The sequence below is a fragment of the Planococcus citri genome, chromosome 1 (genome assembly GCF_950023065.1).
Source record: "Planococcus citri chromosome 1, ihPlaCitr1.1, whole genome shotgun sequence".
NCBI lineage: Eukaryota > Metazoa > Arthropoda > Insecta > Hemiptera > Pseudococcidae > Planococcus > Planococcus citri.
Window position 1 is genome coordinate 54,646,666 of NC_088677.1, and position 13,789 is coordinate 54,660,454.

Below are 13,789 nucleotides of genomic sequence, written 5' to 3' on the forward strand. Positions count from 1 at the left end.
AATTTTGACCAAAAAAACAGATTTTTTTCATAATTTTGGCAACAAAAAAAAAACTTTTTCTGCAAGAAATCAAATTTTTTTGGGAATCAAAACTTTTCCAAATTCAACTTGAAAAAGGAGTTTTTTTTTAAAAGTAGGATTTTCCATTTGTAAAACTTATTTATTTTGTTTATTTTTACAAACAATTTTTTTGTTACAATTATGTTTCTGGAAAATTTTTTTTTGGCGGAGAATCATTTATTTTTCCGCGCAATAATTTTTTTGGTGGTCAAAATTTTATTTGGACGTGGATTACATTTCTTTCGTAGTTACCTATATGAAATCGAATTGTCGTTCGTTTTACCTAAATTGTCGTGCTGAACCGTCGTTAACAATTTGTCGTTGAAATACCCTATTTTGTCGTTTGAATGTCCTGTCGTTCAAATCACTTTTTCTGTCGTGCCAATTCTAATTTTTGAACCATTTCAACACTTCGGGGGGGGGGGGGGGGTGAGGGCGAAAGGTCTGAAGAGTTGGATCGAAGAAATAAGCCAATATTCGGTAGTAATCATTAATGCGTCATTCTGCTTTCAATTTACGAGTAGGTATTTGAAGTTTGATCAATGTTGGGATCGCTCCTCTTTTGCTCACCTATACCTTCAACCATCAAAATCCTTTTAAATTAGTTTTCCATTTTTCAAGTTAATTTTTAAATGGTAGGCACCTAGACAGCTTTCAATTTTATTGTCCATCGTGAATAGTTGAGCTTTGATGGTGAAAGTTCAAATTTTATTTCTTGAAATGTTAATTCATATTCTCTATTATAATAACCAATCATACTTCAGGATATGGGCCTCCGAAGTTTGTAGCTTAGTTTCCCAATCAGAGACAAAAGCACCGAAGTGCTCTTTCGACCACTAAAAATTTGCCAAAAAGTCGCTAATATTCAAAAATTGGTCATATTTTGTTTAAAATTGGTAAATTTTGCAACTCGAGTGAACTTTTTTGAAAAATTTGAAGAATTATTGATACGCAACAAAAATCGACGAATCTGGTAATTTTTTTCAAAAATTTGAAAAATCAACTCTAAAATTAGTAAATATAATTTTGAGAAAATTTTAAAGCTAAGTATTACTTAACGACAAGCTATACCTACTCTTATTTTCATTTAGCTGTTTTATAACAACGCCTAAATTCTTTTCGTCGTGAAAATGATAAAATTTTCCGAGCAAAATACCACAAAACAATAGAGGCAGAGGCACACAATGTAAACACATCACAAACCGTTGGGCGTGATGGTGATGGTGGCGTTATTCTAATCACGTATTTTAATTCATTACAGTAGTATAGAGAATCCGTTTCACGAATTTCGCATGTAACGAGCAAGATTTCACCGTCACATTAATCTACCTATACTACGAAAAAGCTCGCATCGGTGTTTATTTTTCGTGTGTGCATTTATATTAGCGAACGAATTGGTCGTTGCATTAATGAAATTATTTGGCCAGCGGCAGCTCTCGGCGCGGCAGTGCGGCGCGTGATTGCGTGAAAAACAAACAACTGCAATGAAATAACATTTCCTGCGGCTTGCTCATCATTACCTACGGTTCTCTCGTTTGTACGTATATTTCTGGGCAGAGGTACCTCTACCTCTACCTCTACGGTGGTGTACGAAATTGGCCACCAAAATTGCACGTACGAGTACCTATACTATACTTGCCCGTAGCCCAGGCCCAGATACTGAGAAATACGTCGGCGAGAAAATTTTCAACCACTTGTATCCTCGTACTCACCGGCTCGGCGTAATGTGTTGATAGAGCATGAGGTATATATCTTCGATCAAGAACCGCTAATCGTACCAGTACGGGTAAATGAACTGGTTTTCATAGTCACCATAAACAAGCCAGTCTCAAGTGCATTAGTCGGGCGATGGGTTTTCGAATACGTACTATGTGGATGTGCTATCAATGTATAGGTTATTTACGTACTTATGTACGTTGCGGTCATACGTCGTCGTTGTACATAGCCATGTACATGAAATTTAGTACACCATAAGCGATATATGTACCTAATACCTGAGCTATATATGCTTTACCGCAGGCTGTAATTCTCGCCGCTCAATGCATCCATATTCTACATACGCGAGTATTATAGAGGTACAGGTAGAAAAGAGTAATAATAACGGAGCCCTGTGTGTATGTGTATAAAGTACATCTTCTTCTGTATCATCCGTCGATATCGACGCCTTTATTTCATTTTATTCTGTTCTATCCTATTCTATTCCAGTTTTATCGCCATCGCCGTACGTGTATTTGATAATTAAATATTATTCTTCAATTACATCCATGTATTGAATGAGTTGAACACATAAGAGGAGAACCTCTTCACTGATTCAAAGGTGTCTTGTTCATAGTTTTGTTAACTCTGAATTTCTCTCATGTACATATATCAAGCTTACACTCAACTAAAATAATGCTGATGGAACTTCGAAGGCACTCTTATCTGTCCCTAATTAATTCAGATCGGCTCCGAATCTATGTTGTCTAAATATTACTATAAACACCTTTTTCGCAATTATTTTGAACAAGTTCTCAAAATTCATATTTTTCATTCCTTTTAGTAAAAGCGAGAAAAATTTAAAGCCAAAAAAATGAATTCGGGCTCTGTGATCGAAATTTGGCTATAAAATGTGTGTTCTGCCAAAAATGGTATAAAATCTCGCCATATGTCAAAATTGTCAAAAAGTCTCGTCTAGTGCTAAGAATTGCTAACAAAAAACTCGCTTTTTCGCCAAAAAAATCCAAAATGTCTGAATTTTCCCCTCAAAATTACCCCAAAGTATGTCTAAAAAATCTCGTCTTTTCACCAAAAATTTGAACAAAGCTTCGCTTTTTCGACGAAGATTGCGAATAGGTAAGCGTAATTTTTTCGCCAGTAACTTCCAAAAAATTTTGTGTTTTGCTAAAAATTGACAAAAATCCTTGATTTTTTGACAAAATTGCTAAAAAATTCGCGTTTGTTTTCAAAAAATTACGCCGAAGTCTAATTTTTTTTTTACTGAAACAGTAAGTTGCTAAAAGTGTTGCTTTTTGGACGTAAATTGCGAAAAAAATAGTTGGTATTTTTTTACCAATTCGTCAAAAAGTCCTGTTTTTTGACGTCAATTTAGTGAAACTGCTAAGAAAGACTCACCTTTTTCTTAAAAATTACCTAGTTTTCGCTATTTTGTCAGAAATTGTCAAAAGGTAAATGTTTTTTGTCAATACATACCTAATTACCAGACAGTCCTGCTTTCTGATAAAAATGTCAAAATCTCACTTTTTTCTAGTGTCAAAATTTTTTGCTTTTTAGCAAAATGACTTGAAATTTTCATTTTTTTGCAAAAAAAAATCCTTAAAAGTGTCACTTTTTCCCAAAAATTGAATTTCATTAGAAAATTCGATTTTTTGTCCAAAATTGCCAGAAAGGTAAGTATTCCTTTTGCTGAAATTTCCAAAGTCTCGCTTTTTTCCAAAAATTGGCTTTTTGCCAAAAATTACAAAAATTCTCATTTTGTTGTCAAAAATTGTCAAAAAGTCGCGTTGTAAACCTTAAAAGTTGCAGTGAGTTGTTTTGTGGTTTTTTGGCCATTTTCCCCCCGTAAAAATGTTTATCCCTCGTTTACTTTTCCGAGCTTTTTTAGTTACTAGAGTTATATTTTTTAGGGTGGGGGGGGGGGTTGAGTACGAGCCCTACATTTAATGTTTTATGTGCTTCAAAAAAAAATTAAAAATCTCTCAAAAAAATTTTTTTTTGGATTTTGTACCCTGACTTATCACGTGTAAAAATTTGCAAAAAATACCGAAAATACTATAGCTTGAGGTCGACATTTTGGAAAAAATTCTAGCCTGGACAGTTTTTAGCTTCAGAGTAATGACAGTTCTTACTTCCTGTTGAGCTTTTTAGCTAGAATGCAGTGCAAAAAAAAATTGCGTACAAGAGCGAAGAGAGAACCTAGACTGAATTTTTTCGAAGATGTCCTGCGAATACTTCCCAAATTCGAGCCAAAAATCCAACGAAAAGGGCTCAAATGAAGATCAGAACCCACAAAATTGAATTTATTATTCTTATCCTTTCATGACTGGATCTATAATCTAAGTCCTTTGAAATTCATGCTTCGAAATCAAAATGTTTGGTATTTCGTCGGTGGCGAATTTGACACCTCGTATGTGACTTTGTTTTTCAAGAATAAAATTTTTTTAATCATTGGATTCGTCTTATTGATGTGATGAAAACTTTTTGGAAAAAAAGTCAGATAGGAGGTATCAAACTTGTCATGAAAAATACGTAAAATTGTTTTACAGTAACAAAGTATCCGAGGAAAAGTGCTATACATATATAATATTGAAATACCTACCTACACGATTAAGGGATACGTGGGAGGATTTTGTTCCCTCATCCCTGCTGCAAATTGTAGGTACTCGTGTCCTTGTAGCCGAGCTGAAATTCAACTTATACATACCTGCGAGCTATTCGATTAAGAACCCTAGACATAGGCACTTTTAGATTATACTCCGATATAGGTGTAGGACGTAGGTGCAGGTACTTACAGTTTAAAATAATATCTGCGAAGTATCGAGTCTCGAGATCAAAATACGTAGATATTTCGATAGTTTATGAGTAAAGTGCGCGGTTGAAAAATATACCTGGCTTGCAGATAGTGATCTTTGTTCTTTCGCAAATTGACATATGAAAATGTATTCGGTATTTGCCTCATAGTCAGATATTCTTGTACTTGAACTTACTCGGTGGTTAGGTAGATATTTTTGTCGTAGCTCGTAGCTTTGGTATGGAAATTACCCATTTCGTATCAAAAGCATCTCAGCCGATAAAAGAAAAAAAAGTCTACGGAGTACAATTTTCTTTAAAAGATCTCGATGCGAGAATACGTTGAGTAGGTAAATTATGAGAAGGTATACTCGATGAAATGGAAAAAAACCAAGTACAGATTTACTCATAGGTTTTATCTCTAAATTATGTTCAAATGGATTTAAATTGATTGCACCTATACTGAACCGTCTCATTTTTCTCCCTTTTTTTTTTGTTCTCTGATCTAGGTATATGTAAGTTTATATTATAGCTCATAGTTCGTGTACTAAATCAGGTTTTTGAAAACATAAATTTCACGATTTTTCTTCATTGTGTGGTTTATTGCAGGTTCGTATGTTAGCGAATGGCACAGCGATACCATTTCATAAACACGTATGTCCAGATTGCCATACCGTTCCCAAAGGTAATGAATGGATTAAAGTTCCTGTTACCCCTGGACTCCATGTGTTCCATATAGCGAAACGAAAAGGACGCTGGGAGCCGATATTTATCGGTACAAATAGAGATCCGTACTATGACGAAAGACTGAGCTGGGAAGGGCGAAGTGATAAAATGACACAGGTAAATTATACACCTAAGTATAGTACCTACTTACATAAATTATGTAATTGTATTCTGCTTCTGCTATAGATATTTTTTTTACAAATCTTCTATAACTAAAATATGAAAAAAAAATGGGAATTAATGTCAAAAAACGAAATATTTATCGCATAAGAAGTCTTTCGACTCGTAGGTAATTAAAATGGTTGTTCGACAAAAAAATCTGACCGAAGTATTTTTCAAAACCACGAAAGCGTGAAAATGATACTGAGGTTTTTCAAAGAGCTCGCTCATCAGTTCTTCAGTAGATAGGTAAAAAGAGTTCTTATACTTAGTAAAAGGTGTCTGTCTTTCTACTACAGATTCTAAACATGATTTTTAACTCGTAAAGAAGATTCTTCGGTAACTTGAAACATGTAAATTACGATTTTATTACCAGTTGAACGATTTAAATAACGTGTTTTATTGTTGTATATTTCACTTGTAAACGATATGGCGGCGTGTTCTCTGTTGATTTGAGTTACATTGACGTTAAAAGTTAACTTTTTACGAGTATTATTACGCTCGGATGAGAATTCATCTCGGATGTATTTTTCATATTTCCTCGAAAAGTTTTCGCAAAACTTTTTTACGCGGTGAATTGTTCTCATCGAGCAAGTTTAATCGTTAACGCGATGATATTACAGATAGGTACCTAAAAATTTCATCAGGGGGAACACTTTGCAGGAGGAGGAAGGGAAGCGAAAGAGATAATTTATCGGGGTATCGCCTTCTGAAAGTATGGAGAATGATTAATTTGGTAATTGTTCATTCGTTTTTTGTTGTTGGTTTTTCAAATATGGGTTTTCGATATTTCAACTTTGTTAGTTCGTTTTTTGGTATCATTGAATAATTTTTCACATCAAAAAGTACATTGGATTAAAATTCAAAAAAAGTCATTCTTGGAATGAAAAAATTTGTTTTTTTTTTTGCATCAAAAACGTTCTATTTGCAGATATTGAAAAAAATTTTGACTTTGTAAAACCAATTTTGGCATTAAAAAACTTTGATTTTTGGCATCTAGGTATAAAGACGTTTATTTTTTTAGCGTAGAAAAATTTGACACAGAAGCAGTGTTACTCGTATTATTGGAATCAAAAAATCTTGCATTTTTCAACCATTAAAACACTCTGATTTAGTATCATTTAAAGAAAAGTTGGCATCTTTGGTATCTGAAAAACATTCATTTTTTGGCGTGAAAATTTTACATGAAAAAGTGTCATTTTTAGTCTCAAAGAAATGTAATTTTTGATACCAAAACAGGTACTTTTCAACATAAAATGACACGTTTTTTGGATCCAAAAATTTTTTATTTTTGATACCAAAAATCTTGAATTTTGACATCAAAGCACGAAAAAAGTTGAAAAAAAAAATGATTTTTTGGCATTCAAAAAATTCATTATGGGCATCAAGAAGATATTTGTTTTTTGGCATAAAAAATTTGTCACGAGTATTTTATGTGTTTGTTGTTGTTTTTTGACACAAAAAATTTCATTTTTGTTACTAAAGAAAATTCTATAAATGGTCCCAAAAAATATGTTCCTTTTCAGGTCAAAACATATATAGGTAATTTTGGCAACAAAAAAAAAATGTTAGTTTGGCACTAACACATTATGTTTTCATTTTTGATACCAAAAACTGTTGAATTTTTTGGTATTGATAAAATCTAGATTTTTGTCATTGAAAAAAACAAATTTTGTTGGAAATGAAAATAAATAATTTTTTCCATCTATTTTTTGACTCCAAAGAAATATAATTTCGGCCACCAAAAGAAAAATTATTTTTGAAGCAAAAAAATGTAGTAAATTTCAGCGCCAAAAATGTTCGATTTTGCCCGTAAAAAATGCTGAATTTTACGTCATTGAAAATTATTTGTGGCCCTAAAGAACAGTAAAAAAAAAATTGATGTCAAAAAACTGACTTTTTGTTATCAAAGATACGTTTTTTTGGCTCGAAAATGTTATATTTTGGACCAAAAAATAAACTTTTAACGAGGAACAAATGCTCATTTTTTGTATCCAAAATATTTAGTTTTTGAACTCGAAAATTTTCAATGTCAATTATTATTAGCATGATAAAAGGCTTCAAAGACTAATTTATTTTTGTTACCCATTAAAAAGCGCAATTTTTTGCATGTATCAAAAATATTACACAGAAAAAATTCTAGAATTTTGACATTTCAAACTTCAAAGGGATCTGTCCCATAAAAATATTTGTTGGAGTACGAGGAGATGAGAGTTTCAGTTTTTGATGACACTTTTTTCTGCTAATAAGCATTTTTAAATTTTATTTTGTTTCCACTAATACTTACCTATTGTTTGTTTTTTCTTGCAGGGTTATGCTTTGTGCGTTTTGGATTACGAATTCCAAATTCTAGATAATGCTTTCCTAGTTCATAGACCTGGTATCAAGAAATTCCGACCGGATCGTGCCCGTGCCATAATATCGAGTAAAACGCAATCAATTATTAAACATTTCAGTTATCCTGAACTTAAAGTATTCTATGGTACACGTAAAGGATGTATCGTCTAACGATGAACGATTCCTGGACGAACTGATTTTTCTATTTCATAAAATAATGAGACTGGTAAGTATAACATGTGTCAGTTATAAGATTGTGTACATGTACCCCCCACCCTTCTCCTCCCCAAAATATGATTAAATTGATTGAGGATAACATACATATATTAACAAAGTGATATAAATTTCTGTTTTTTAATTTTAATCTAAATTAAAAAATCATTTATTTCATTTTGCTGTAAAGAAAAAATGCTCGTGTAAAGATTAAACCTGAAACCAACCTTGTGGAAAATGTTGATTTAAAGCTCGGAAAATGGGCAGTCGAAAATAAATTTGAATTGTTACTGCTGTTGTTTCAAAACCATTTGTTTTACTTTTTAAAGTTACATGTGCCTACATTAGAATCAGCTCTTTACGTTTATAATTATTCTTGATTTATTACGGTATTCTTTTCGTGACTCGTGGAGCCCTAAAAATATTATAAATTTTTAATTCCTCTCAAACTGGTAAAGTAAAATCAGTGGAAAGGAAAATTCAAAAGTCATTCATTTATACTCTTAGTCTTGGGCCTAAATTAAAAAATGTTATGCTTATGGTTGTTTAAAATCAAACATTAATCCGAAACACCTTTGGGCTATTTTAGCAAAGAAATCTGTTATGCTCTGTTATATGTTTTCAATTTTTTTAAATTTAAACTTGAATAAAAAATTTGAAATTGTCTTGAAAACAAGTACGAATTTGTTGGAAAATTATCTACATCAGTGTAACGGGATTATAAAATACTATTTTTACGAATTGAATTGAAAAAAAATAGCTGCAATTTTTCATTTTTTAAATTACTAATGTTCATGAAATATGTAGAATCTAATTTTTCTTGTCCAACATGTCTATTATTCTTCTATTTTGTACTTGAATGAAATTAGTTGACCGAGGATTTAAATTTTAATTCCCGATAAAAAAAAACATCCATACGCACTCGATTACGATAAATGGTTTTCTCATGATAAACCATTGACAATAAGTGACGAGAAAATCCCACAATGATCAAATTTTTTAATTTGAAATGGGAAGGTCAGATTGACAATGCAATAATGTTATTTTTTTTCTATTTTTCAGACAAGGGCTGACTTCAAGACACTTTGAAGATTGATTCCTGTATAATTAGCGAAGAAAAATTACGAACCCCTGATACTTTAATTCGAAAATATGAACAGCCATAAATACTGTATTTTTAAGATAGATGATGTTTTATTATAAAATTTATACTTTGAAAATGTCTCGAATGTTTTCCATTATTACTTCGAATACTTACCGGCTATGTACATTTCAAAGTGTAATCATTTTTTATACTCTATTTTTGTCTACGTGTAATCAGGGTAATCAACTTGTATCGTGTATTAATCAGTTTATTCACTTAATTTTTTATGTAATATTCTGATAAATCATAAAATCTGATGATTAATCTTGTCAAGTTACCACCGTACTTTTTTTCTTTTTTTTTTCTTTTGTTGAATCGCTAATACCTAGATAGAATTTTTTTGTTTTGATAATTCATTGTGTAGACTCTATGCTAATATTTTGCCGTATGCGATTTTTGTGATTTTTCTTAAGATTTTTTAGGTTTATTTTCTTCCACGTATAAGTATTAAAATTAGTATATTTTTTTCTTTTTAGCATTATGCTGTGATAACGTCGATATCTGCGTTTTGTTGGCTGTACTTTTGCTTGGTTTATTCATTTTTTTCTTCTTTTTATCGAACAAAAATAGCAGTATTGGGAAAGCTGTGTGCTTGCTGATTTCTTCAAATAGGAGGTCTGATTTGAGTTAGAATTTTGGTGCTTCATTTATTGTTATTTTGTATTTTTATACTGATATTTTTGTCTATTTTTCAAAAGCCAACACTATTTGGATGCTTTTTATTTTTTCTACGTTCGATTCCGAGATCGTATTTCCTTTTTTTGATTAAATTATTTTAAAAATTGCTTCGAAGGAGCTAAAAATTCTTCCATTTTAATGCGTCAAATTAATGTTGGCAAACTTTGAACAGTAATTTTCATTTTTATTCATTTTTTTTTTTTTTTGCTGCAGTGATTTAAGTAAATTATTTACATTAGTTTAGCCAACGATTGGGAATTGTTCGTGAATTTAGGATATTTTTGATTGGAATCGACATCTTTCTGAGTACCTGATTCATATTGTTCAAAAAAAAAAAAATGAAAAATTTTGAAAAATTAAAACTCTTTGAATCGATTATCTCAATACTTACTCGAATTTTACTTAATTTTAACTCATTTTCGATTTTTTTTAACGGATAATTTTTATCATCTCGATTATTGAATATATCGACCAATAATTTGTACATACATTTCAAACCATTTTTACTACTTGGTAATTTCATTGTACAGTGATTTCGATTTTAAGTTATATTTATATTGTTGTTTAATTTTAAATAAACGCGACCAGTTTTGAAAAACATTACAAATTTGGGTTTGGGAAAAAGGGTAATTTTTTTGAAACTAGTCGCACCCTCTTTGAAGCTAGTTTTTCTGCAACTAGCTTCCAAGATGAGATTCGAAAGAAAAAAAGTTATTTCTTTCTATTTTTTTTTTTTATTACGTTATTCGTGTATGTTTATTATTTAATTGACCGGATACGTTTGTCGTTTGGTGACATTTCCGGATAATTTACGCCCAATTGTTTGAATAATCAAAAGAGATGCAATTTTATTATAAGTTTTAGAGTGCCTTAGGTAATTGAAATTGTCTTATAAGTATTTGATATTTATAGTCGAATATTTGTATCGTTTTGATTTTTTTCAACGCGGAATTTTTACTCATCTTTTTTTTGTGAATATTTATTTGACGATCGATTTTACATACGTTTACGAAGTTCTACTTATTATTGTTTATATTCGTTATTTTTAATGTAGTAGATAAATTTATTATGCTAAAGATACGCAACGACGAGAATAAAAATCGTAAAATATTCTGTGTTTTTATTCAGCTTGTTTCGGTGACTAGTCACAAACCAAATCTAAAACCCCCATATTACGGATGTAGTAATTTTGTAATTACATATAAACACTCTCAAAACAATTTTTGTTCTACTGATTATTTGATATTACTTGGTAAATTATATTAAAAATAAAATCAGCATAAAGTCCCGTCAAACTGTAATAATTGATAATTCTCAAAAAAAAAAAAAATGAATAAAAATGAAAACTATTGCTCTCACTTTATTCGGGCTTTTTTTGCTTTTCTTTTTCAAGACAAATTTCTAAAAAAAAATCACCCGAATTTTGAAATTTTTGAGTCCAAAAAATCGATTTCCTCCCATGAAAAAACATTGTTCTTTCACTTATGAAAACAGGAATTTTCACAAAATAAAAATAAAAATGAAAATGAAAATTTTTAAACTTATAATAGGCTATGAATTATAACCTACCTAATTATCCACATGTTATTAAGTACCTATATCAATTGGCAAAATTGAGTTCTCATCTTTTATTTCACATTAAAAAACTTTTTTTTTAATTCGGTAAACATTAATTTTTTGTACATATGTGAATAAGAGACAGGGGTAAAAAATTGAAGGGGGTAGAAATTACAACTTTGCTTTGATCATTTTTTAAGGCACACTTCTGACTTCTTCTAAATGCCTGGCGACACCACTGCAATACGATTTTAAGTAAGTACCTACTCCTAATGCCATCTACAAAACTGAAAACGAAGTAAAAAGTGGTCTACGTAAAAAGAGATTACATTCAACGAAAATTTGCAAACTGCACCTTGCCATCGCCACATTTCCCTCTTCCCTCACTAGGAAACCACAAACCAATCGAGGTGTCCACCTTCAATATGGAGGAGAGTACAATTTTTGCAAAGAGCATGGTCTGAAACCCACATAACTAAAATTTCAGCAGTCTCAATTGATTTTTCAATTTTTAAAAATAAAAAATTGACCACTTATGGCAATTTATGATTTAAAAAAAGATATTGGTATATGTACAGGGTGCCCAGAAATATCGAGTACCCCTAAAAAAGTTTTCTACTAAAATACTTCGGTTGGTCACAATGAATGATAATAATGATAGCACATGATTGGTTGTTGGACTGGAGAGATAACATTCCACCAATCATATGCATCTGCCAACCTATACCTATTTTTAATGAAAAACTTTCTTAGGGGTACTCGATATTTCTGGGCACCCTGTAGTGTTATTTGAATAGGTATCCGTCCAAAAACTAATCCAAGTCAAATTTCAATACATTCGACTATTCTGAAGCCTCCCAGCGTGATTTTCGATTTCTACAGATTTTCAAATTTCTTCAGGGGCAGATAAAAATCGAATTTCGGCTCATTGTCGACCTATTTAACGAGTTACCTCAGTTACCTCACAGTCGACTTCCAATAGGACACACTTCGAATAAGTATGTTTTTAAAATTCTGGAAAAATCGGAAATCGGGTAGGAGCTTCAGATTCAGACTGGCTGGCTGAAATTTCGATTATCATGAGGGTTTCAAGCAACGTTCTTTCCAAAAATCTCATTCCCGTTTAAATCAAAGCCAAACGTCTTGAATGATTTTTTTGTCAGAAATTTTCTCATTTTCAATAATTTTTAAGCAAAAATATGATTCTTCTTACCAAAAACTTAATTCAAAATCTGAAATTGAATATGTAATGACGAAGGTGAAAAATGGATGACGGATTCGAATCTACAGCAGTCTCGAAATAGGTAGGTAAGTCAAAAAACGTAGTTTGAGGTGTTCGCAGTTTTTTCCCCTCCCAAAGTAGGTAAAATTTTGAGCAGCTGGAATGCAGATTTAACCCACAATCCACATTTCAAAATGAATTTTCACGAAAATTAAAGGATTCTGTGCACCAATACTTTCGTTAGGTACGTATGTACGAAAAAATCGAGTACGTCGCGGAAACAACCTTGAAACTCGACAATTTTAAATTACTTTTGGAAAATTTTGGCCGACATTACTCGCGCTTAGCCATTAACGTTCAAGTAATTTCAACTATTCGCATTGATTCTAGAAGAAAATTAAATACGTAGATAAGTAATTCCAGTATTTCGATTATTTTACAAAACGGAATCCGTTCTCTACGCACAAGACGTCTATTTTTACTTGAGTACCTACTTATGAAAAAACGGATTGTATTAATTTTAATCAAGCCGGTATACCTGAATTAAAGCGAATTTTTCACCATGTTAATTCGTCTAATGTAACTATTTTCGCATACACATTTAACCTGTTTCCTCGGATTGCCTTGTTTTTTGTGACTCGTTGTGTGTTACATAATTAAATAAAATTTTAAATGAAGAATACACCAGTTTCACGCGTAACATTTTTAACCGAATCACCTTGAAAAATATTCTTGGCTTTCGTTGTAAATAAGACTGCAGCTTTCGTTGAATTAATGCACCGATATACTAGAATGGAGTAAAATTTGCAGAAGTTGCACATCTTTTTTGGGGGTTTCATTCCAACACCGTACTCCGATGACCTAACAGAACAGAAAAATATCACATAGGTGAGATTAAGACATTTGAACGTGCAAATAAATCGACATGGTAACAAGATGGCATTATTTTTTGACAAATAAGTACATATTTACAATAGGTACTATCCAAGTACATATACCTACTTAATTACTAATGTACTTGAAAGGAAGTAGACATTCAATTATCTCAGTCGAATTGATGTGCTAAATTACATAATTAAAAATAAATTTCAAGAGTCGTATTGTTATTTAAACGTTTCCAACAGGTATAATTACGGTACACCTCGAGGAGTGACTTTTTACGTGTATTCGAGTGTTTATTTCAATGT

The 13,789-nt window shown here is 31.5% G+C and overlaps 1 protein-coding gene across 6 annotated transcripts in view; it reads left to right on the top strand.

The window, feature by feature from the left end:
• LOC135832816 (beta-1,4-glucuronyltransferase 1) overlaps nucleotides 1-10,933 on the top strand; it is a 155,730-nt gene extending 144,797 nt beyond the window's left edge. For all 6 annotated transcript variants that reach the window (XM_065346305.1, XM_065346307.1, XM_065346306.1 and 3 more), the window contains 3 exons: nucleotides 5,176-5,409; nucleotides 7,762-8,014; nucleotides 9,064-10,933. In XM_065346305.1, coding sequence (XP_065202377.1) covers nucleotides 5,176-5,409; nucleotides 7,762-7,959 — 432 coding nt within the window. In that variant the 3' untranslated portion in view covers nucleotides 7,960-8,014; nucleotides 9,064-10,933. The remainder of the gene's footprint in view (nucleotides 1-5,175; nucleotides 5,410-7,761; nucleotides 8,015-9,063) is intronic.
• Nucleotides 10,934-13,789: the final 2,856 nt, after the last annotated feature.